Source organism: Thunnus thynnus, chromosome 9 (assembly GCF_963924715.1).
Source record: "Thunnus thynnus chromosome 9, fThuThy2.1, whole genome shotgun sequence".
Classification (NCBI taxonomy): Eukaryota; Metazoa; Chordata; class Actinopteri; order Scombriformes; family Scombridae; genus Thunnus; species Thunnus thynnus.
In genome coordinates, this window is record NC_089525.1 from 12,757,093 (window position 1) to 12,782,506 (window position 25,414).

Sequence of the window (25,414 nt, forward strand, 5' to 3'; positions counted from 1 at the left end):
TGAGGGACCTCTGGATAGGCTCAATTTAATCCCACTGGGATGTAATGCATCCCATCACATCTAATTATCTGTGGATTCACACAGTAAATCTGCCTTAATTACAGGGATGGAGTATTTTACTGGTACATCTGGTCAAGGGTTGAGGAAATTAAGACGGCCTCTTATAATAATGCTTTCTTGGGAGCATCTTTTACATTGACCTCAGACCCTATATTACAAGAGGTGAATTGAATAGTTCAAAGAAGTTTCCTTTAATTATTATACTCTTGTGTTCAGTGGATAGAAACAGGAAAATTGGAAAACAATTGAGATACTGTCGACCTATTGTAAGGGATATAATTAGGGTGATTTCTGTATTATGGATCATGGTAATGTTTTCTTCAATCAAATGCTATTTCTACCAAGACTATAGTTATGTGTTAGGTGGGCGGATTACAATGTATTTAGGGTCAGCATATTTCCACAATGGGAAAATAAAACAGGAAATGGAAGCAGAAGAAACAGCTGGATGCTGAGTAGTTAGGGGATACTTTTTCAGCAGAGGAGATAAATCTGAAAAAAGAAAGGATTTTCTTAATCAAGTGACTTGCTATACAAGAACCAGATATCAACAATGTAAGATAAAATGATCTTTATTAAGAAATATGTCCATACTTTCGTGTTTAATTGGACAAGGGTAACAGTCCTGTAAGGATGGGGTTTACTGGAAATATAGTTAGCCTAGAGCAGTGGTTCTGAAACCTTTTCACGTCAAGAACCCCTAAACTGACAAAAATTAGACCACGGACCCCCATCCGATAAGATTTTGTCCCAGGATCCCCCATCTGATATCTGATTTTGGCTTTTACATGTTTTATTACAGAAAGTGTATAAAACCCATGACCAAAATAGTCACACATTATGTCATTGTGTTACTTATAGATGGAATTATAGTGAAAATAAATTATTCCTCTTTTTTGCTGGGGACCCCCTTAAGGACCCCTGGTGGTCCCAGAACCCCACTTTGAGAACCACTGGCCCAGAGGGAGAGACTGCTGGTAATGTTAGTTTTCAGTACTTAGTGTTATGTGCTAACAAACAAGCTGTTGCTATAACGCTTGAATGCCAGCTACCATTAACCACCAAGTAGAAGAATGAATACATTTTGCTATTTGCATTCCTATGGTTTTACTAATACTATCCACACAATGTTCTTTTCTTTGAGTGTTCTTTGCTTGGACTTGTCAAGCTGCTACTTGATCTAGTACCTAAATCTTGTGGGTGGGGCAAGAAAGACATTTCCTACAGTTATATTGCTCAAGAGCCAGATTGATAGGCATCCTGGCTCTTTGACACTAATGCTGGAATCATAGACCTAAGCCCCGACTCTACCCAGTGGACAAAGTGGTAATGGGCACAAGAATTTCAAAATGGCACTTCTGTGTCACTTTAAAGGAGAGGGACAATAAAAGGATTGCTCAACAGGATATCCTCCTGCAACAGCAGTTCCTCCTCCATGCACCCTTATTGAGATCATAATAAAATCTGCATTTTACATCTGGAACATGCTATTTTTCACCAGCATTAAGGTCATAATCATTGTCTGTGTATCAATGGGGTGAGATGAAATTCAAAGTGAATTCATGTGTTGTTAGTTTAACCTAATTTCAATGATTATGTGCTACATAGAGTTGTCTTATTTTCTTCTTTCTCCTAGATCCAAACTCAGTCAGTCAGATTATTGCGTTAGAATGCACCTCAAACTGAATGCAAGCTAATCAATATCCAATCAATATTTTATGACTTTGTGGAATTCAAGTTGCTCAACTAAAAACATAAATTCACAAAAACAGAAATTCTTACCCACCCAAACCTCAGCGATTTATTTCATAGAAAAAGAAACTGGGATTCATATTCTAAAATAAAGGCTGTTGATGAATAAAAATTCTGTTTATTATGTACAGCATAACTGTTGCCAGATTTACCACAACATTTGATGACAGTCTCTCAGGGTCAGTACCACATAAATCATGCATAACAAAACACAAACAAATGCAGATAATGATATTTATAAAAATCAATCTCATATATATACACACTGTAAAATAAGCTTTTTTTTATTTAGTATCTATGTTCATAAAAGAACTCTTACAAGGTCCCTACTTGGCGTTGGGTTGAATTGTTCAGGAGCTCTGTCCTCATTCTGGGGAATGTTGTGCAAGCCTTCACAGACGTCATACAAATTTGAGCCAAGGTTAAAGTTTTAGTTGCAAACATTTCACAATGAAGAATGGGCAAAACAGTGATTTGGCACGCACTGTAACCAAACAGCTTGGGAGTCGATAAAGCCAAATTTAATCACAATATTTCAGCTACTCAGGTCGCACAGCGTGATGCATACCCCACAGACAAGTAATGTGCAATGAAATCAAGTCTTCACTGCATTCTTCATACTTCTTCATTGAAATTGTAAAACAGGTACAGCCTGAGCAGTTATTAGACCCCACTGTTGTTTATAGTGAAACTAGTCATGCAAAATGACACTCAGGAAATATGCATCAGTGACTGCAGTCTGTTCTCCAGTTTCTCATTTGGTTTGTGTACAGTATATACACTACATATGTAACCCATATGGAACAATATACACAATAAATCAACAAAAACAGATTTTATATCACACTATGCCTGGTCTGTGACTGCAACACACTTTTCTGGTAAATATGATGAACACTGTTACTATTACAGTTACAATTGAAACAATTATGATCATTTGCACAAAGTGAATTTCCTGCGTTTTTGTATGAAACAAGCAATACATTTCAGAACTGTTCAAATACTCTGTGACCATAATGTTACTAACACTTGTGAAGCATTCAGCTTGACTGATGTCAGGCAGTTCAATCTGCGACTCATTTAGGATGGTCAGCCATTTACTGTCACAGCAGTTAAAATAGTTCCCACTAATGTGCATCATATTGAGGTGTGCAGATAAAGCAAGAATCAAGGATTGGTTTAAAGACACGAAAGCATTATTTCTTATGTCGATTTCTGTCAGGGGTGAGCAAGTCAAACTGCTGGGCATGATGTCCAGGTTGTTGTTTGATATGTTCAGCTGGGTTAACGCTGGCATACAGGGGAAAGATAGATCAGAGCTGGTCATGTTCATTTCACTGATAGTCAAGGACTGAAGACTTTCCTGCACACCCGCTAGTGCATCCACATGCATTACCATATGTGGATTTCCTGCAAGGTTGAGGGAAACCAAAGAGGTTTTCTGAAATGACTTCGTGTGAAGCATCTTTATGTTGTTATCCTTAAGATTGAGGTGTTTAAGAGTCCTTAATTGATCAAAGACGACGCAGGATGTGTTGTGATTTATTTGCGGTGCTGACTGAGAGCTTGGCAAATGGTCCTTGGGAGAACAAGGCTGCACAGAATTGTCTTGCAGATTTAATGTCTCTAGTTGTGTGAGTGTCTTGAGGAAGAGAGGGGAAATAGATACAAGTCCATTGCTTTGCAGGTCAAGGTACTTTAAGGAAGAAAAGGAAAGCTGACGATCGTATCCTGATTCACTATCATTTCTAACATTCCAGATGATGTTTTGAACACAGTTATGACTGAAATTCAGTGTTTCTAAAGACGAGAGAAGGCTCAAAGTCTCCAGTGGGAAAGATCTGAAGTGGTTATAGCTCAAGTCAATATGAACCAGTGGCATCAGCCTCCAGTTTGCGTGTAGGTCATTTTTCTGTACTCTAACGTCACCCTGACCTACAATCTCATTATAAAGAAAATTGGCTTCTGACACAATTGTTGCCTCTGCATTCAGGGCACCAACCATGTTATTCTGTAAATGAAGATACTTTAAACTGTTCATTTTTGGAACAATTGGGAAATAAAGTAGTTTGTTATAGCTCAGATCAAGAATTTCAAGTCTGTACAACTGGTTATCCTCATGTGTAACAAAGAACTCTACTGAATTTCTACTGAGATTCAGATATTTAACTTGATGTAATTTAAAATCACAGATATGGGCAAGATTATTTTTGGCCAAGTTAAGTGTTTCTAAGTGGGTCAATGGCTCGAATGTGCCCTGGTCAATCGCTGATATCAGATTGTCATCAATAGTAATGACCCTCAAACTTTCACTTTCTTTGAAGAAGTTGTGTGTAAGACTTGTTAAAGCGTTACCGGTCATCTTCAGTTGATCAAGAGACGGTTTGTTTCGGAGGTACAGCTCCACCGCATTATCACTCAGGCCGTTCATTGATATATCCAAACTCCTCAGTCTACTGATGGATTGGAGGGCTTTGCTGTTACTGCCAAGGTTGTTGTTCAGCGCATTTCTGGACAAATTCAACTCTTCAAGTTGAGCCAGGTTTTCAAAAGCCCCTTCGGAGATGAGATCCAGCTGGTTGCAGCTCAGGTCCAGCTGCTCCAAGTATGGCAAACCAAGTGTGTGCAACTGTCTGATGAAGTTATTGGACAGGTCTAGTTTTCTAAGCCTCACATCCAAATCCAGAGGGACAGAAGAGAGGTTGTGGTTGTTCCAGGACTGCTCCTTGAAATGAAAGGAACATTAATCATAATCAAGGAGTTAACCATGGAAACGAAGTCAAACAACCTGCACAGTTTTTTTTTTTTTAAGATCGCAAAACTAGTAAAGGTTCAACAACAACTGAATACATTGCAATGCTTTTACATATTTAGCATTTACATTAATCATTTTAAGCCTACCTTTGGATCACCATATGTTAGTCCAGTTGCATAAATCTCATGGCTGAGTGACCAGAGTAGTAGGAGATTAGAGAACATGTGTCTGACCATTTTCCCTCTGTTGCCTCTGTTAAACTGTACCACCACTGTTGTCAGAGCTCACATACACACTCACATACACACCCTCTTATAGCCACGCTTCATAAAAAAAGAGAGGCAGAAAACAGCTGTGGACACCAGATAGGCATTGTGGATACTATATTTAGACAATCAAGGCTTGACCATAGATATATCACATTCTATTAAGCTTTGGGAATTCTAACTTGGTTAAAAACATTTTTTTAGATAAAGATGGACACGTTTTTATATAAATTTTTCTTTTAACATGATTTATTTAAACATTTACAGTGTTGAGGAGTTTCGTGTCAACTGGAAAACACCTCCTCCTGAGCGATATAAATTTACACCATTGTTTGTTCCTGACAAAGTCTTAGGAAAACGGAAACCGTTCTAAAATAGACAAGAGGAACAAATAAACAGACAGACAGTGAAGAGGTGGAGCTGGAGGGAAGCCCCCAACAAGGTATAAAGAGACATGTTAAAATAGGCTGATGAAAGGAGGTGGTAGCACACATAAACAATGTCAGGAGATGGCCGTGCAGGTGGACTAACTGAAAGAGACACTTGAATGCTTTAAAGGATTTCAAAAAAGTAACTGTTTTTTTTTTAAACACTGACAGATAGGATGTTGATTTAAAAAGTTCGTTATGTCTCTTTCTGAGCTCCCAAGAGGCTGCAATGTTCAGTTTTCCTGCTGCTGTCACTCCATCCTTTATCAGCATCCCCTCACACAGCTCACTGTCAGCCTTCTATATCCTGCGACAACCAGCTGCGCAGTTATCGTCTTCATGCTTCATGCTTTGTTTCAGTTCAGCTGTATGACACCAAAAAATGTTGAGTCTGCGTCCATGGAGATCAGGGCTTGGGGCCTGTACGGTATCACCAGTTCTAGCTCATCATCCTGATGCAGCTGCACTATGCCTATAACAGAGGACACATATTGTACAGTTCAAAAAGAAGTCACCAGAGGAACACAAGATGGATGACAAATAAGATGAAAAACAGATATGATGTGTCTCAGCGAGGCCACCACCAAGAGCTTCGATGCTCTTTTGATGTTCTACTGAGATTGAACACAAAAGATATTCCCTCATTTAGCAGCTTGATGATGGTGTTGTGAAAGTGCTGTCTGACACATTGCTACAAAATCTCTAAGGTGTTAATCTAGTATGAGATCTAGTGACCGAGAAGGCTGTAGAATATGATTTACATCATTTTCATACTTGTCAAACCACATCTGCAGTTGTTTCTCCTCTCATTATTAAGGTTTTTGCTTGAATTTGTCACTGATCTTTACATCGTTATTGAAAGAGAGCTGCCATTTGAACCTACAGTTGTACATACAGACAGGCAAGGCTGCATAAGTTAAAGGAATAGTTCAAGATTTTTCAACTTTTTCGCTTTCAAGCTGAGAGTTAGATGAGAAGATTTATATTTTCATGTCTGTACAGTAAATATGAAGCTACAGTTAGCCTAGCTTAGCACAAAGACTAGGAATGGGGGGAACAGCTAGCCTGGCTCAGTCCAAAGGTAGGAAATTCTGCCTACTAGCACCACTGAAGCTCAAAAATTAACAGATCATGTCTCCTTTATATAATAGTACAAAAATCCAAGTGTAAAAATGACATAGGCGATATGTGACAGACTATTTGTGGGCTCTCAGGGTAATGACAAGACTCCAGGAAGTCACTGTTGGTGGCAAAGAACATAACCACCTGCACAACCACAACGTGTCATTTTTATACTGCCTTTTTTGGATGGATTAAACAAATAAGATATATAAGGAGTGCTGGTAGATGGATTTTTCTAGCTTTTGTCTGAGCTAGACTGCCTGTTTCCAGTTTCTGCTCTTCACATTTACCATAAGCTCAAAGTATTCTCAAAATGTCAAACTGTTCCTTTAAACAGCCTCAGTTCAGGCCACTATTAGTGCCTTACTGACCTGCAGTGTAGCACGTATTGGCAGCAGTTCCATCGGGCATCTCTTGCAGACAGCGCAAGAGCTCTGTTGAACCTCTCCCTGATGTAGCGGAACCCCAACTTCGAATTACATGTCCCATAACTGTGCTGGGGCTTTTGAACAAAACCTGTGAATTACACAGAACATTAGCAGAATAGTTGGAACAAATCAATTCAGTATCAATTTAGTTATGCTTGAGTTACAGTGACACAATACTTGTCCAAACACCAAGTAATAACCATCTTCTTGGACAACAATTCTGTTTTCATTAGCTGAAATTGCATTTCCTTGCTGCGCAGAAACTGTCCAAGGGATCTCTGTTATATTTCCTATGAGAGAAGGCAAGATACACTTATTCAAAATAATGGCAGACAGTGCAATGTTAAAGCCAAAGATTTGAATTTAGTTTTACCTCTTATGCTTGGCTGTTTGTTAGTATTAGCTGTTAACTGCAGAAACGATGTTGGAGCTGGCAAGAGGAGGAAACAAACATAATACTTTAATTTTATTAACTTAGCATATACTGTTTATGGTCTCACTACCAGATTAAACCGTAACTAATGGAAACATTTTCAGTTCTCAGCTCCAACCCACCTCTGCAGCTGCCCTGTTCCCGTTTTACTCTCCTAGAAGATATCTTCAGAGAACTCTGAGCTATTTGGATAGTACTTGGCTTTATGTCCTGAGAGAAAACAAAGCATTAAGAGAAAATGTATTATTGCAGCGCTATCTGAATAATCACTAATGGCATAAATCTCAGTAGTACAATGTCCAAGATGACTCCATCCTGCATAATCAGTGACATACCTCCCTTGTTTTAGACATCTTGGCCATTTTCCCATTGACTCCCTCAGAACGTGGCTGATTTAATTGTAGAATTATATCCCCTTGGAGTTTGCGAAAATCATTTTCTAAAACACTGGCTCTGTGCACCAGGAAAAGACTAAGACAAAACATAAATGCCGTTAGTGATAATAAAGTATTGTAAAGCATACTGAGACTTGCAGACTCATGTCCTCATGTTACTTAAATGGGCGAGGTCACACATCAGTTAACCCCGGAAACCTGAAATGTTCAGTTTCAAAATTTGCTTCTAAATGAGGAACTATCTTCTCTCTGCTTCTCAAGATGGAACTCATTTGGATTGTATGAAGGTTACGGCCAAATTTGCCATGTATTGTGAAACTTCCTGTGAAAGAAAAAGCCACATTTTAATAAAGACAAAGGCCTCACTCAAAGAACATCATTTGTTCTTGTCAGTACTTGTGCCAGCGGAGTCCTATATGAAAGAGCAGTTTTAACCTTTTAAATCAATACCACCGGCTGCACAAACACAAAAGACAGACAAATGCGTTTAGACAGAAAATGAAACATTTTAATCCATCAATCAACTCCATTTACAAAAGTATATCCCATTTTATATACAATATGTACAGAGACATATAAACAACTCTCATTTTTCCACATGGATTCATTCATACGGTAACTAAACAATAGCACTGTAACAAAACATATCACTGATATTCTGCAGGGATGCTGTAGTGCAAATGTGCGCAAAATATATAGTGCTGTTGCTCTGTGAATACCTTATAACTCCAGTTTTAATGGATTTTAATCAACTTTGCATAGATACCTTTATACTTGCACTGAACCTTTATATGATATTTTAATCATTTTCTTATAACCCAGGGGCATATGGAGCTTTAAACCCCTTCTTGTTAAACCATAACTGTTAATATAATTAAATTAATTAAAAAATCCAAGTCTAAAAACTGAAAATAAAACATTTGGAATAGCTGGTGTGTTTGGAGATACAAGATTATCATTCAACAGCACTTAAACATATGTAAATATAAAGTATCTGTCAGCGCAGTGTCCTTCCTTGTTATAAAGAGAGATGCTGTCTGTGTTGACACAAAATGGTGACTATAAATAGAAACATTTGTTTGATGAGTAAAAGGACATTTGGCTCATCAAGGTTAGTCTCTTTGCACAGAATCAAGGGCAGCAGAAGCGCAACAGTCCATATTGTCTTTTTTTTTTTTTAATAAAGAGCTGTGAAAGTGAACAAAAGTCACCCAGGGGCTTCCTCAACTTTATTAACCCGGAGGATTTAAGTATCCTCTTGACGGGGTCTCATGGGGCAAGACTTGGGCTGGTTGCTTCTAAACACAGATCTAACCAATTTATTGCTCCTACATCAGGCAGGATGAAAAGACAGTATGACTCTGGGCTGATTTGACCGTCGTGAGCAACGTTTCAATTTTTTTTTTTTTTTTTTTTTTTTTGCAGAGGGCTGGTGATTGTGTAGTTATCAGTTCTGTCCAGCAGATGGAGCCTCTCCAAGTCTGACACTTCCAAGGAAAGTGGTGTGGTTGGTCATACTGATGAGTGTGTCCTCATAGACTATGCGTATGGAGATCCTCTGGCCGGCGCGGAGCAGGCTCACCCCAGCCGTGTAGCAGGTGTTGAACTTGCGCTGGCCCGTCTCGATGCTGCAGGTGCAGCGGAGGAACGGGTTGGAGTCCACCATCACCTCGTAGCTGGCAATGTCGGTGAAGTTGAGGTAGTACACCTGGTGGAGAGGGGAGATATAAAATTCACAGAAGACTGAGAGGGGTAGTCAACACAAGTCTGCATAATATTTAAGAGCTCATTCAAAGCTGAAACAGCTGGAATATCAGAGTAGCCAACAAGGGTTTGAGTTATAGGTTCACATTTAGCCACAGGGAGCGGGGAAAGAAAATATGTCATATAATATAACTCAAACATTCACGGTTAAGCAAAGCAAACAGCTTTTTAAGCTTAACTACAGAGAAACTGCCAGTTCTTCTGACTCTGAACTGTAAATTTTAAGAGTTACGTCAAGGACCGTACTCACTTCTACCTGACTATATATGAAGTAGACACCATCCAGCAGCACCTCTAGCTCTCCAGAGCGAGAGTGCATTTTAAACACACGGTGATGGATGGACACCATCTTCCAGTTCCTAAGGATGCCTTCAGACAGATCTAAACATGTCACAACAAAAAAAAAAAAAAAAAGAAGAGGCAAACAGTCAACATAAACAGCTTTGGCAGTGTTTAACCAGAACTCAGCGTTCACAGAAATAAACCTGCTAATGATGCTTATACTCAGATTGACAAAGTGATGCAGCATGACCTGAATGCGCCTGCGTGCTCCTGACCTTAGTTAACACGAGTCTGATTCATAATATAAGCCTATAACTGCATACTAATCCTGTAATAGCTATAAGTTTACTTAAGGGTTACTATGGTCTTACATGATATTATAGTAAATACTGGTAGCAATATTTAGCCATCTTAACCATCAATCATAGGTCATCAATCGATTGTATGTGGTTGCATTAACTTTCTATTAAGTTGAATAAATAAAGACAAGAATATCTTGAAAAATTACAAACACTTCAACTGAATGTCAACAATTTCATAGTGTGTATATTTTTTCTGGTGTAATTCTGTGGTTTAGCAGGTATACAGTTGCAGCTCTTTGACAGAGAGGGCACTGACAGGGATTGAGCACATTCATTATCTCGTGTCAAACACTGGCTTTGCACATGAAAGTGGTGAAACTATAAGTGAACACAGACAGAAGGACCCACCTTCTCTCACTTGGATGGTTGTTTCCTGCCCTTGCAAATGGACCACTGCGGGCTGAAAAACAAAAAAAAGATGTCTGGTGACTAATCTGGATACACAGAAACATGGGAGAACAGCTGTTTCATCGAGGAGTTTTGTGTGGGATAAAATTTATCTCAAATGTTTTAATAGGTGACATACTCTACCTGGAATTCCTTTGTTTTCGTCTTGTCGGGAACTCCTGCAACAAAAAGAGAGACATGATAAAATTCTGGCCTTCGACACTGCTGAGGAACAAAGTAGGGATGATGATTAAAACAAAACAAACAATGGCATAGCTTACAGATAGATCACTGCTATCGCACACAATGTTTGACATCCTGCATCAGAAACTGTCCCTGTAAAGGCAATGAGTTCATTCATTTTGACAACTTGAGCCCCCTTCCAGTGTGGGAACATGTCTGCATGCAGGCAAACACTGTAATCTAAGAACAAATCTCTCGACTCGTGGGTGTTTTCGACTTCTCTGGCTTGAGTCTTTTGGCTATCTCAGCGCGTTAACGTGTCACTTCTATTTTAGGCTTTATACCTGCTGGACCCTGAGCGCCTGGAGGTCCCTGTGGCCCGGGAGGTCCAGGGGGTCCTGCAGGCCCCACAGCATTGTTTCCTGGAATACCGGGGATTCCAGGGATGCCCGGTGGCCCCTGTGGACCCGGGGGACCAGGGGGACCAGGGGGGCCCGGTATAGACCTTTTCTTCCCTGAGAAAAGAGAAAGCAAAATGGTTGGCAAATGAAAAAAAACACCTAGGCAGGTTAATCTTTTGACAGTCAAATTTATTTTTTATAGCCGAAAATCACAAATTTGCTTTAAAGGGACCTTACAATCTGTACAGACTGTAAATCCTGATATTAGAGAAGGCAAGAGGCCGACTTTGAGAGAATTCTTCACTGGACTTCACTTTTAGTGAATATAGTTATTGGATTTTGGATGACAGCTCACTGATACTTCCAGAAAGTAGTCAGCAGGTAACAGTCTAGTCAATGACCGACATAACTGAAATTTAGGCAGAATTTTTTTTTATTACCTTTTTTCTTCTCTTTCCTCTTTTCCTTTCCAGTCGATTCTGAAAGAAATGAAAGCAGTGTGATTAAGCTTTAAAATGGTCTCCTGAACAATTATCATCTCAGATAACATCTCGAGTATCCAGATCACTGTGTGTAGGTATCCTAAATAGGCTAAAATAACAGATTCAGATGTTCGGCACTGAGCAATGCAGTGGAGGTATGTCAGTCTGTGGTATCTTCTAGTGTAGTAATTTGTAAGTGTGGTTTCACCTCCTCTGTATGAACAAGTGCCTTAAGCATTCACAGGCAGTGGAACTGGAGAAGATCATTAGAGAGATACTTTATCCTGCCAAAATCCTTTTCTTTGAATTAAGCCCAGATGGAGAATGCAGATGAAAGTGTGTGTACAAGTGTGTGTGCGTGTCTGCATGTGTCTGTGTGCGTGTCTCCCCCTTTAAAACCATGTGTATGTGCGTGCGTGCGTTGACGTTGGTAGGGCATCTATGTCAGTGCTTGAAAGACAAAATGCACTAAAGTGTGTGTGTGTGTGTGTGTGTGTGTGTGTGTGTGTGGGTATGCTCCGTGTGCAGCTGAAGAATCCTTTTCAAAAAGCCGTCTCGCTGCTCTTGTGTTTACCATGTCATTACAACTACAAAGGCCATTTAACCTTAAAACCTCACAGTTTGAGTCCCCCTCAAACATATGGCCAGTGTTTCTCCTCTGGCTAAATGACTGGATGCATCCGCATAGATTTCTCTTAACGAGCAGCCCTATCTGGAATCTGGTGCCCGTTAGGAGTGCCGAGAACGCACACATACGCACACACGTGCAAACACGGGACACACACATGCACACACACAAAAAACACACATCTAAGGCTGAGATTACAAAAGCCTTTGTCTGTGCGCTGAGAGCAGAGGAGAGACCTGGGAATGATTAGTGTTTAGAGGCTCGGGACTTTACTGATTTATGTAGAAAGTCTCAAAGGTGAGTTTTTTCTTCTAATTTAAACACAATCACTAAACTTCCCCCCAAGTATTCAGTGTCACGCCACAGACATTGGAATGCCTTGTGATCATGCTGCACTTGTTGCACTCAGACATGAAACTTCAAAGGCTGCGCTTTTTTATTTGAATAGCTCACATTCTAAACAAAAACTACAAAAGCAAATTCAGACATATTGGCCATATGGTTTTCTGTTGAGCTATTGATTATGATAAATCAATTTGGTGGAATTAATGAAAGCCATCAAAGTCTCAAGACGACAACCTCCTTCAAAAATGGCCACCTGGCTCACTAAAACAACTGCATGTTCTATGAAATGATTCGTTTGAAGTCTTATTTTCTGATGGTTCAGTCCTGACCGATAACACAGTTGGATTCTTGAGTCTATATCTGCCTACTTGACAGCTACAAAAAGATATTTCGGGGACCTGGTATTATTTCGAGACGGGGGAAATCAACACGGGCTTCGCTGTCTGTTTCAAATTGGTGAAACCCTCCAAAACTCCTTGTTGTCCTTGTTTGCTGTCCAAGTAATAATCAATCCCATTCCATTTAATCTCTTGCTCTATAAACTCAGCAACATTATGCGGTGGAGCTGCTTTGTTAAGTAAGCACAAAGCAGTAAAAAATCAATTCCACAAAAAGTGAGAAACCATTAACAAACTGTTTTCGAAATTTAAGAGCGTTAAGCCCACCATAAGCCTGTTATTTACACTGTACCGAATCCCCTCCAAACAAACACGGGGTAAGAGAAACCATTGCTCAACAGTTGACCAGGCTGTTGCCAATTACATATCTGAAAAACACACTGACGCAGGTGCACCAGAGAGCAATGAACAAACATGTTTGTGCTTTTTTTTAAGTATTATAAAAGTATTGAATTTGGAGTTTGAGGCCTGAAAAATATGAAAGGCGAGAACTTGAAAAACGTACGACTTCTGTATCAAAGTGTGAGGAGAAAAGACTCAAAAGTAGTAAACCCGTACCTGTTTCTGGCTGCTTGCCGGGACTCCTTTTCGATCGCTGAGTTATGCCCCTGTTGTCCTCTGTGGCATGGAAGTCGCTATTTCTGTGCAGTAACCTCTCCTGGTGAAACACAAAAGAAATTTTAATGAGTGTCCAATATTCACAAAATTCAAGAGAGCCACAGAGACTCTCCTGTGAGTATTAAAGCACCTAAAGACCACCTTATATTAATTCTTTGAATCAAGCTGAAAAGGAATAAATGATACAAGTTTTTGAGAGCGAAACCAAAACTTTCTATTCTTGGGGTATAATGTTTGCACAGAGATAACTTGGGCCATTTGAAAAGATGTGAGATGTCAGCCAGCACATTCATTTGTAGCCAACTCATTGTCTGTCCCATTGGGGCTGTAACCTATCCTGTAACCCAAGTCACTTTTGTCTGTGTTTCTGCCGTTTGAGACAGTCACCTGGACACTGCTGCTCTAAAATTCACCTTTTTATACAAAAGGAGGACATGAATTGTGGTTAATCTGAGAGGAATACCCATTCATATGGCACCTGGTCCCAGCCCTATTCAGGGGTACCATGAATAAGCCAAAAAAAAAAAAAAAAAAAAAAAAGAAAGAGGATCTGATGTAGCTGGTCTGAGCTCATCCCTAAAAACAGGAAAAGCTATGCTACAGTGGTGGGGTGTTCCCATGGGCCAGTATGTGGTGGGACAAAACCGCACGCCTGTGTTCTTATGTGACTGGTTCTGGATGACCTACATTCACCGTGAACTCCGTAGGACGCGCTGACCTGACTGTAGCACATTTGGATGTGACCGGCTCTGACAGGAAAAACCTTTCGTGCTAAGCGCTCGGAGTTCCTGTTAAAACGTGGATTGTTCAAAGTCACATTCTGTTAGAACAGCCAGTTTGTGATCACATCTTTGGAGGGTTCCCAGAAAAGCGATAGACAAAGAAACCCAGCACTGGAAAACACAACTAGACCACCCAAAGCCTTTCTTTTCGTCGAGCCTCGCAATATACGAGATCACTTTCGGTCACACTTTGGAGTGTCAGCATAAATAATGGTAAGAGTGCGAGGCATGAAGGCTGAGGACAAACGACCAGACGACTTGTATTGTGCTGGACATCTGCTTGGAGTTTGTGTAACAGACTTCCCCCGAGCAGTGACACGTGCAGCACCTTAGCATGGATCAAAAGATAGTAAATAATGATGTATCATTTAGACTTATGGCTGCGAATGAATCAGACAAGCTTATTGACAGACACTTTGACCTCTTTTTTTTTTTTTTTTTTTTTTTTTTAGACGGGGGGCCTCTCCCACTTGGGCACAAGATGACATATTCCATGTTTCCATCTGTGACGCTCGAGTTAACATAGTTGTTAAACCCCCGATGGCGAGAAATCTCCTTCTCCTCAAAAGCAGCGTGAACTCCCAGTGCCTCTTTGTGTGGTTTCGAGCAGAGCCACTGAAAGACCATAAGAAGACAGACAAGAAAAGTTATGTTTTGAGTTTTTTTCTTTACCTCGTCTCAGATGTGGGAACCCCCTCCTGTGGTGAGGGATGAGCTGTATCATGTCAAACACCCCCCGCCGGCTGTGTTGGGCAAGCTCAAAGTAGTTAAAGTCTACATCCCTGACCAGCTGCCAACCATGTCTGACCTTATAAGCACGGGAATTCCAGCCCGATGGAGGAGAATGTGTTGGAATGGTTTATCGACACACAGACCTCCAGATGTTCCCGCGAGCAGCGACGTTTGCTGTTCATTTGGCGCACAGGTGTCTCCACATCTCCTCTCCAGCTGTTGGCATATAGGGGGCTTTTACCTCTCAAAGGATTCTAGATGTATATTCAAGCATATGGCGTTACACTTTCGTCTGTTCTGACAGCCAAACATGATTCAACAGCCAGTTTCTGGCCCGAGATTAAGCCCAATCAGAACGACAAAAAACAAACAAGCAGCAATCTGCTAGGCTACTACCAAGCCGGTGCGCCTGGTGTTTTAGATGAAGGCAACAAAGTAATTTAAAAAAAAAAAAAAAAAAAAAAAAAAAAAGTTATTCCATTATACGACTACGAGAAATGGTTTTGTATCCTTGTTTGCTTCATTTCACTTCATTACAACATTTACAGCCTTCATACCCTTCAAAGGCGCGCAGAGTTACAGTAAATCAGGATGACAGCGTGTTGGTATGTATGCCAAGTGCCAACTATTGAGTAAACCATTCTTTTTCAGCACAAGGGGGAAAAATGCTATTAATTAGAGGGCTTTCAAATCTTCAAAGCGTGGGGGGTGCTGTTGCGCGCAGAAGACGCGATTCCCTGTTGCTCTGTGAGGATATGACTAAAATTCAGTCACCCTGGGGATGTGTAATTTTGTGATCACAAGACTCTTTCTGCCCTATTAACACTTAGTATAACAAACGCCTTGTATCTGCACCAATTTCTGACCTTATACTACTGAAATTCCCTGACAATCTTAATATTTAGAGCTTATTGTGGTGGAAAAAAAACAAAACAACTTTCTAATATTTCATCATGATGCCTTCAATGCGGTTTCCAAGATGACATTTTTCTCCACAAATGTAGCAAAATCCAGTTGTACTGACGTCTCTAAATCTTCGACTAGCAGTGAAAATGAGTCACTAAACTGCGTTTGAAAATGTGAGGTTACAAAGTTGAGGAGGTGAAACTGAGGGCTGGTGGTGGAGGGTAACAGATGCACACAGAGAGCGACTGGGTGCCCGTCACTGCTGTACTCACTTTAATGGCATGTTGAGAAGGTTCATAATACTCCTGTGATTCACACTCCTGGATGGAAGAATGACAGCGTGTTGTTTTCTTCTTAAATATCAGAAAAAGGAGTGGTCATACCTCAGCCAACATCTCTGACAGGCCATGTGTTTTGAACCGTGACTTGGGTAATTTAATAACAGCATCCATAGATTGTCATCTAGAAAAGCTGTGGAGCTTCAACCTAAGGGAAATGTTGCCTGTCAGCACCCAGGCACACTTCAGATTGTTGCAACACTGCTGGCAAAGTGATTTCAAGCTGAAAGCCGTGAATGCCTTGAGAATTTATTATTATGGTAGATGTTTGTGACTCTGGACTTAATCTTTACTGGGCGTCTACGCCATCTGTCTGTCAAGGCAATTCAGTCTTCTATGGAAAAGTTTGCAGCCTCATATCTCTGATGTTTTTACCTCCTCTGCCTTGCACTTTTACGACACTCTTGTCCATATTGATTAATCCCAATATGGAGGCTCGCTGTATCTGTACATATGATACTGCTGTTTTAACTAATCATGCACTGGTCACAATTAAAGTAAATGTGGGTGACAGCCCACCCTGGCGCCCCAGAGCATGCATGCTGCTGAGGACTTTGTGTCCCATCAAACTGACTTTTTTAATAGCCGTTAACTAGACTCCAGATGTTTCAGCATCTGTTCTTTGTGAGACTTTGAAGGCATACATCAGAGGAGAAAATTATTTCATATAATGGTTATAAGAAAAATGTTAGGCTGAAGAATAAAACGCTATCTGAGATAACACCATTAAACATTCTGTGGAATTACTTTTATTATGTTTTACTTGCAGAGGTCATGTGATTCAAAAGGTCAGACTGACTGAGAGTGACACTTGCTCTTATTCAGTGTTGCCCTGCATCACAATTTAACCTCAGACTAGAGAGCAACACACACCTGGGAGGGGCTTTTTTTTTTTTTTTTTTTTTTTTTACTGTTGGGAACTGGGGAGATCTGCTGGACAGCTGGGATTTACTGCCTTGCTCAAGGGCATACCGCCTGTGAGTGTTGAGAGAAAGACTTGTTTGTTCGCTTGGCCGAGATCATAAATGACCAAATCATCTGCTCTCGTTAAGAAGCAACTACATGGTTCTGAGAAAGTGTGAGATGTTCTGTGGGATGTAATTTTTAACTGCATGCCCGTAATAAATGAAGTTACCAAAAAGTGTCTGTTTTTCCTGCTCCTTTCTTTGTACATTTACCTGTTACAATGACTGTAAACCTTTCAAGTGCGGCCAACAAAACACGCTTGTTGTTATTTTTGTATTTTCATCTGAGGAAACGAATTAAAGAAATTTTTATAGACATTCTGACAGATATAGATAGACCCAAATTGTGTTATATTGTTTGACAAATTTAGTTTGACAGCATTCGCTGCTTTGCCTCAGATCACTCCACAACCCCAGTTACAAGCAGTCCCTGAGCTGTTCACAGACAGATTCTGAAAACTGATTAGAGACTTGTAGTATTACATCTTATATAGCCTAGATTCCTATCTGGGAGTTTTAGCTGTAATCACATTCTTCAGATCAGGTGTGTGTGAATAAATTCAGCCAATTGCTAATGTTTTTTTTTTTCTTTCAGTGAAAGCCTGTAAACCAAGTGGTGGGTGGTGGCTGAAGTAGAACAAGACATAAATAAAATAAAATGTATTAAAATGTCACCAAACTGGATCAAATGTTAAAATCTGATATTACTGCACTAAATTAAAATACATTAATTATTAAACTAATAAATTTGCAGCCTGAATAAACACAAGACAGTGTTTTCATTTTTAAACCGTAACATTAAAACAGATGCAAACACTTTTGACTCATTCCGTGAGTACTTGGAGAAGTTTAGATATTTACAGCTTGAAGCTGATGTTCATTTTCCATTTTTTTCCAATTAGAGGAACTTTCATCCTCCTTAATATCATGATCTCAACCGAGCAACAGTTCTCTTTGAATTCTGTTTAACACAAGCCGCTAAAGAAGAGAGTGCTCTTCACCGAGGATGATTTATGTTCAACACAGACCAATATGTTTGAGAACTACCAAACACCATCTGACACGCACTAAATTTGGTGTGCAAAGCTGTTTTTACATGATGAGAAGCCACACGACTTGTCTTTCTCAGACTATAACTCAACCACAATGTGTACTAAGTCCGTCTGACCAGTGGTTACACATTTCATTTCCACTGACATTGACATACTAGTGCTATACGATGACGAAGCCTGCGTGCTTTATGTCTGATGTATGTCTATGTGGTGTATGTTTGTTCCTGTACCTGATTGTTTCTGCTTTCCGTTGTTCTCTAAGTGCACTTTCATATTCTGTTACACTTGTCTGTATACCTGCACATCACATCAAATTTCACTAATGCCGCTGAGGTGGCTTTGATGAAGACTTGTGTGAAAAATCCAATAAACAATTTTAGGTCTACAAAAGATATTCTTCAAAGGAAATGTCTCGAAAGCTAACAAGTGCGGCCGCTGCATCCAAATGCCACATCCTCCTGTTTCTCCAACTATGTAAACTGTGGGATGTGTAATCAGAGTTGTTTAATGCAGACATCTGGCAAGGACAGCATCACAGCGCTGTTAAATATTTACAGCTGGGCCACAGTCTTTCACCTCATGAAGCGTCACCATCTGGATTGAATACCAGGCCCATCTCACTCGCCTTTAACCAGGGAAACCACTACTATCTAAAATAAGCTTAGCAAAGGACACACAGAGGACTAAATGAATAGGCTTAGCTTCCCACTTGTGAAAGCAAAATGTTACAGTGCAAACACCAATACCAGTAATAGAAACAGACCTGCTGGATCCTGATAATGTTTCCTACAGAGAAAACAAATGCCTCCATCCTAAATAACTTGGATTCCTCTCAAATTGACGGTCCTTCACAACTAAACGTCCAGTCGATGCCCCACACAGAGGATCATTTTCTCTGTAAAACAAGGTTACACAACTGGTGACATATGAGATAATTGAGTAAGCAATGCAACCTTGAGACCGACACTTGGTCTCTTTGTTTTGGGGAAATTAGGGAGTGTGTGGTGGTGGTGGTGGTGTGTGTGTGTGTGAGTGTGAGTGTGTGGGTGGGGATGGGGGGGGGGTTGCTGTTGCCAAAGCCACAGACAACACAATGAACATTCAATCAGCCCACTGCCAGAAAAGAAAACACATGTGAGACGAGGCTGGCTCTGCTCCAAGTACCAACTGCCCCATCTAAGTCCTGATGAATTTACATCAGCCCTTGGGCTTTGCACCTGCTGGTGATCCAGTTAATTTTCCGTCCACCTGCTCCAGCACATTGACTGACCTGTGTCTGTGAATCCAGCTGGGCACACTGCCTAAGTTTTGAGCATCAACCTCTGCCTGTTTAGGGGAGAGCTCTCTGGAAACAAGACAAATTGGTGTAAATGTGGTTTGATTAGGGAAAATATTTCTGAAATAAATGAGTTAACTGAGTTTTTTTTTTTCTTCCTCAATAGCTTGTTTTATGAAGAGCAAATTAACACCATACCCCTCTCTCTCTCTGTCTCTCTCTCTCTCTCTTAACTTCCTTGATTATGCCTCCCTTGGATGGTGTTTACCTGAACAGGAGACTTTGGCCAGGTGACAGACTTAAAGCTTATACCTTTGTGCATCTTTGTCCAAGAGGCGGAATCACGCACACGGGAGCGCTAATTCAAAACATATTTGTCTGGAAACTGAGCTGGCAAAACGTCGTGACAGGCTACTGTAAAATAAGTTGCCCAGAAACATGCCATGACAGAGCGCAGACACAAAACCTGACACCGTGATACGGGAACAGGAGGACTGAGCGGAGGTGAATGAACACGAACAGCCTCCGTGTGAGGAATGAAAACAATGCCGCCTCGAAGAAGCTCTCTTTAGTTTGCTGTATTTCAACTTCTTTTTTTTTTTCTTTCTTTTGTTCTTCTTTTTTTTGGATGTGTTTAAGTTACCTCATGACCCTCTCCGCCGCGGCTGCTGCTGCTGCTGCTGCCGGAGTCCAGTCGCTGGTGGCCGGGCGAGAGCACCGCCGCCGGGTCAGCCAGGTCACTCCCCGCAAGTGTCAACATGGAGTCCCGCTTCTGGTGGATAATTTCCCTTTTGACTTCGGACCGCAGATCCAAATAGCAGACGAGGGTGACAGCGTGCAGAGACAGCGACAGCAGGAATAATCCCAGGAAGACAATGCTGCTCCTACTCCTGCACTTCTTGTTGCACGTGCAGGGAGCTGCCCTGGGCATCACTTTGTCCGGGAAATCCTCCGCAGATGAACCATCGCATGCCATTATCGGACAGAGCGCGAGTCAGATGCTCTTTATCTCGGCATAATCAGCTCGTTTGTCTCGCGCGGGCCGCGGCTATTCATTTACGTGGAGACTCATAGGTGAAGCAGCGGCAGGTCGGCGCAAACTTCTTGGAGTATCTGTAGTAACAATGGAGACCCGCCTACCTCTTCTGTGATTGGTCCGGGGCAATTACGAGCCAGACAATCCGGGCCAGAGGTTGGAAGGGGGGTTGGGGGGTTGGATGGACCAGGTGCAGTAATAGAGCGACACCTAATGGATGATCCGAGATGCTGCAAGGCCTGTGTGTGTGAGAGGGAACGAGAGTGATGATGGGAGAGGATGTTGTGAGAATATTCCGTTTTTATGGCGGTGTGTTGTTCACAGTGTTGTGTGATTATTACTCAGCACTTTGCGGCAGGAAAATACATTTCATAACCTTCTTCAGTGATTTATTTTCTGTTTTGCAAGTGTGAATAGGGAGGGGGGTGGTCACTGATGTAAAGTATATTGTTTACGCATGTGTTTCAGGCTTTGGGAGTGCAATTTTTCATTGGTGTACTTTGTTTGGGCACTTTGTTTTGTTATGCGGGTGGCGCATGGAGCGATGGTCCCGTGTGAAGAATTGATTCAAAAGTCTGGTAAATATTACACAGTTGTTGTTATTTAAAAGGAGCAAGTGGTTCACATCATATCATGGAAGAGTGGGAAAGTATTGCAAATTATATTTTTATACAGACTACACATTATATAATTATGTTTAATTGCATCTGGACCTTGTCAGCCTGAGTGATATGATAGCCGGCCTGGAAGAAAGTCAATGTCACGGTGAGGTCAGCACCACTCTGTGTACAACACCATCAAATACTCTAAACACGTGTAACTCAGCGGGACTTGGGGAATAGTTTGACATTTGCATTACCAGGAAAGCTAGCTGAGGACAATGCTTTAACGAGATTGAATGTGGCACTGTGGTTTCTAAATTTTCAACATCCAAAGCCAACCTTCATTGTGTTCCTTTCAGATGCAGACACTTTGATCTCTGAAGCAAGGAACCAGAGGTAGCCTGTGGATCAGTCCGTCCTTGAGCCTTGAGATGATGAAACCAGTGCACTGAGCGCGGCTGAAACTTGGGGCTTGATGGATCACCGCCTAAGATTAGTTTTCGGGCAAGTGTCACAAAACATCCGTCTTTATTTCTTTGGGACAAAACCTGACATTTGCGTGTACTTGACCTACGGAAAGGTACACTCTTTCATAATATGCGCTTACACTGACAGACACTGAGTAATTCCTGGTTTTCACTTGATATCGTAGAGGAAAATAATTGAGAAAGATGACTTTTGGAGATCAGAAAAAAGGGGTATTTCATCATTCTGAAATGTTTTCAGTGTGAAGTTGATTACTGTAAGAAGATGAGAATCTATTACTATATTTCTTGGGGTTGATTCTGTCCTGACTGCTACTGTATCACAGTCTATTTCTCCTTCATTCCTCATCTGCAGAAAAAAAAGTGATTCTAGTCAGCTGCCACTGAAGGGCAGCATTGCCAAGCCATAAATCAATAACACTGCATACCACTGTCCTGTTGAACTTGAACTTAAAACATAAAACAGCTTCATTTTGGTAGATATTTAAATAACATCTTGTTTTTTTTATATTCTGTATGTATAGCTTTATATAGTTTCTCTGTGGACTATTGATCTCAACCATCCTCCCTCTTTTTCTCTCCCGGGAAGTCATTTCTCTATTGTTACAGTATAAGATAGTGAAATCGAAGAGAGAAAGGCATTCAAAGTAACCCTCATAGAGCCTGTGAGTAAGGGCTCAGCCTAAGCATGTTTGCTACGCTTTTCATCCGAACAGCAGCCACAATGACTTTGAGAAGCAGATAATTCAGGACTGGAATAGTTAGGCACATACATTTCCTATTTGTCATGTTTTTAGGTTAGTATAAATATATATATATATATGAGGAATTGCTTCAGGCTATTTAATCTATCAAGTTTCTTTTTTGAATCATTTGGCATTGTGGAAAAAGGAAGTTAAACACCCCTGAGATAAAGGTCAAACTCAACACAATGCCACTATCTGCTGCCTCACTTCAGACAACAAATATAACTTTAAAGCCTGTGACAATTAAATGCAGTTTTGTCGTGATTTTTTGGCATAGAAAAGAGCAGGAATAATTCTTATAACATCCCTCTGGCTTAAATGCAGCGTTCATAAATGGTGTGCCACTCTATCCTCTCTGAGCTTATAACAAGATTTAGAGGCTTTCCCTGCCAGATGATAGAGTTTTGCAGGAGGAATAGGCACTCTTAGATTTTGCCATGGAGAGTTGAGTGGTGGGCTGAGGCTCAGGGTTTCAACAAGCTGTTGGAAGATGCTTGGACTTAACTAAGGAGGTGCTATCCGTTCATTTCTCCTTTCCATCTTGACATCTCCTCTACACTTTGATTGATAAAAGTGCACAAATTAAAATCGACTTCCAGTTGCCATTATAAGGAATCACATATGCACTAAAGTGATTGATAGCTAATAGAATGATACCATTACATATTACAACAAATTGTTTTTTACCTCCACCATCCAGAACATTACCTCCACAGAAGTCATTGTATAATTCACCTGCACATTGGATTGTGCAGGTGTAACCTTGGCTAATTGATATGCTGTGGCATTTGATTTCCTACCTATAAATCTCCTGTAAATTGGACCATGTCTCCCATTTTCCTGAACAATGATTAATTCACTCTCATTGTAGGTGTCTGTCTTTAGAGTCCTTATCAAGATTGGAGTGCTATTTCTCTCTGCCTTTCTTTTTGTACTGTGCGGCTTTTGTGCCTCCACCTTTTTCTCTTGGCTTCCTTCTTTTTGCTGGTTGCTCTGCAGAACTCAGTATAGAAACACATTGGGTAAACTTAATTGATTTTTTTTTGTTATTCCACACAGAATTGGCTTAGTTAAGTGGCCTTTGTCTGTTTTCTCAAGGTAACTATGTTCAGGGGAACCGGTAAACAATACAATTTTGGAATTGCACTTACTCATTAACTTTTTTGTTTTATATTATTCTGGGGGCATTTAAGCTTTATTGGATAGTGAGAATGTATATAAATACAAGCAGGAACCATGAGGTGAGAGAGAGGGGTATGACATCTAACAGGAATGAGCCAGTGAAGTTGTGGTTACATGGTATGCATTTTAACCACAAGGGTATTCATTAACTGTTTTAACTGAGATATTTACTCGTCATCAGAGGAGAATTTCTCATATCCTATACTTATGTAAAAGTAGTGGTACAGTGGAAAAATACTAAATCATAAGTAAAATTCCTGTATTCAAAATGTTACTTTAATAAAAGAACAGAAGTATTACCAACCAAATGTAGTATCCAAAGTAACTGTACTGATTATGCAGAATGACCCCTCTCAGAGTGTTATGTTATTATAATTATATATTATAGGACAACTATTACTAATTCATTAACATGTAAGCAGTTTTTTCATGTTGTAGTTGGTCAGGGTGGAGCTAATTTTAACAGATTCATATACTGTTGGGTAGTTTGACTTGTAACAATGCACATAAATGGAACTCGTGATTTTATGACTTAGTAGCTATATCTGTCAAATAAATATAGTGAGATAAAAGTACAATATTTCCTTCTGAAATGTAATGCAGCAGAAGAATAAAGTAACATAAAATGTACATACTCAAGTACCTCAGAATTGTGCTTAAAGCAGTATTATTTGATTATTTTGCGACTTGGGCCAGCAGAATAAGCAGTGAACACAACTTTGGAGCAACATTAGCATTCATTTGGAGTCATGTTTGTGTCTGACTGATAAATGTAAGTCCAATATTCACAGCCTCCTTTAGCTCTGTTTTTGGGCTCCACCAACTCCTGAGGGAAATATTTAGCTCTTTAGCTGCTAAATGCTCCACTATGTTCACCATAGTCACCAGCTTTGTTTGTAGTTGTAAAAGCTTGTAGTTGTAGAGTTGTAGCTGAAAACAGCTTCCTGCATGTAGCTGGAAATGATGCTGATGAGTGGTGAGTATGAACAAAAACACTAAAGTCGTAACATTACACATTGACCCATTGTTAATGTAAAATTATTGCTAATCATATTGTGTCACAGTATACATTTTTTTTCTGAATGGGTAGCCTTCCTTCCTAAACTGGTAAAGATGATAAGGTGGAAGCCCAGAGTCAGTGATATGTCACTACTAGTCTACAGATCATCAATGCAAATTACAAGTGAAACTGCAAAAGTTTCGTATTTAAGCCTTGTTTTGCTACTTGAAGTTTATGCACACTTAATTAAAGTTTCTGTCCCTAAGAGCAATTTTTTTCCTGTGCCAAGTTTCCATTGTTTAAGGTAATTCATTAAGCAGCGATGTTTTGCTGTAAAGGCTGTAATTTTCTGCCTTGCCTCAAGCTCAGCACTACTCCTCTGTGAGTAACATAGTCTGTTACATTGCAGCACCAATGGCAGAGACAAGATTTTGTAATTGTATTTATTAAGGTACAGGACCTGAGAGACATACAGAGTGCTCACATGACACATGATGAAGAGCTGAGGACACCTCACAGGAATACAACCCTGCTGATTATAAACTACATAATGGATATGGAAAGAATCCAGAGTAACACTTAACACCACTGTTCTCTTATTAATGCTTAATTAACCAACGATTGAGCATTATTTAATCACATGTTAACAAGTTTTTGTTTTTAGGAATGCATTATTCATACTTAGCTGATATCATGATTAATTAAAGCTGCAAGTAGCGATGATTGGGCCCTTGCACCTTTGTGCACGCCGGTGTGCACTGGTGTCAAAGTACTGTTATGGCGGAGCAACGCGATGCAGCAATACATGTAACAGAGGACAACT

At 40.3% G+C, this 25,414-nt stretch overlaps 3 protein-coding genes across 4 annotated transcripts; all 3 read right to left on the reverse strand.

Moving 5' to 3' along the window:
- Positions 1-590: 590 nt before the first annotated feature.
- Positions 591-4,838, reverse strand: LOC137189198 (transforming growth factor beta activator LRRC32-like). The gene is made up of 2 exons (XM_067598927.1): positions 4,714-4,838; positions 591-4,537 (listed from the first exon to the last, which is right to left on the reverse strand). The coding sequence occupies exons 1-2, from the start codon at positions 4,801-4,803 to the stop codon at positions 2,654-2,656; spliced, it is 1,974 nt and encodes a 657-aa protein (XP_067455028.1). The 5' UTR covers positions 4,804-4,838; the 3' UTR covers positions 591-2,653.
- Positions 4,839-5,107: 269 nt separating this feature from the next.
- LOC137189200 (tumor necrosis factor ligand superfamily member 13B-like) lies at positions 5,108-7,820 on the reverse strand. Its single transcript, XM_067598931.1, has 6 exons — positions 7,580-7,820; positions 7,367-7,454; positions 7,185-7,241; positions 6,989-7,101; positions 6,755-6,899; positions 5,108-5,733 (listed from the first exon to the last, which is right to left on the reverse strand). The coding sequence occupies exons 1-6, from the start codon at positions 7,763-7,765 to the stop codon at positions 5,618-5,620; spliced, it is 705 nt and encodes a 234-aa protein (XP_067455032.1). The 5' UTR covers positions 7,766-7,820; the 3' UTR covers positions 5,108-5,617.
- A 305-nt stretch (positions 7,821-8,125) lies between these two features.
- On the reverse strand, positions 8,126-20,689 carry eda (ectodysplasin A). 2 transcript variants are annotated; one of them, XM_067598933.1, is made up of 8 exons: positions 20,184-20,689; positions 13,430-13,529; positions 11,459-11,497; positions 10,962-11,132; positions 10,579-10,613; positions 10,396-10,447; positions 9,660-9,784; positions 8,126-9,347 (listed from the first exon to the last, which is right to left on the reverse strand). In XM_067598933.1, exons 1-8 carry the CDS (start codon positions 20,514-20,516, stop codon positions 9,087-9,089), a joined length of 1,116 nt encoding a protein of 371 aa, XP_067455034.1. In that variant the 5' UTR covers positions 20,517-20,689; the 3' UTR covers positions 8,126-9,086. The 2 variants fall into 2 exon arrangements, with proteins under 2 accessions (XP_067455034.1, XP_067455033.1); XM_067598932.1 differs by having other exon boundaries at positions 9,654-9,784; positions 20,184-20,687.
- Positions 20,690-25,414: the final 4,725 nt, after the last annotated feature.

Coding starts and splice junctions, on each gene's coding strand:
- LOC137189198 (XM_067598927.1), bottom strand. CDS start 4,803: ATGGTCAGACACATGTTCTCTAATCTCCTACTACTCTGGTCACTCAGC. Junction 4,538..4,713: donor TAACATATGGTGATCCAAAG/GTAGGCTTAAAA, acceptor TTTCATTTCAAG/GAGCAGTCCTGGAACAACCA.
- LOC137189200 (XM_067598931.1), bottom strand. CDS start 7,765: ATGCTTTACAATACTTTATTATCACTAACGGCATTTATGTTTTGTCTT. Junction 7,102..7,184: donor CAAACAGCCAAGCATAAGAG/GTAAAACTAAAT, acceptor CTTCTCTCATAG/GAAATATAACAGAGATCCCT. Junction 5,734..6,754: donor CAATACGTGCTACACTGCAG/GTCAGTAAGGCA, acceptor CCTCTGTTATAG/GCATAGTGCAGCTGCATCAG.
- eda (XM_067598932.1), bottom strand. CDS start 20,516: ATGGCATGCGATGGTTCATCTGCGGAGGATTTCCCGGACAAAGTGATG. Junction 13,530..20,183: donor GCGGCGGAGAGGGTCATGAG/GTAACTTAAACA, acceptor GTGTTTCACCAG/GAGAGGTTACTGCACAGAAA. Junction 10,448..10,578: donor CGAAAACAAAGGAATTCCAG/GTAGAGTATGTC, acceptor TTTGTTTTTCAG/CCCGCAGTGGTCCATTTGCA.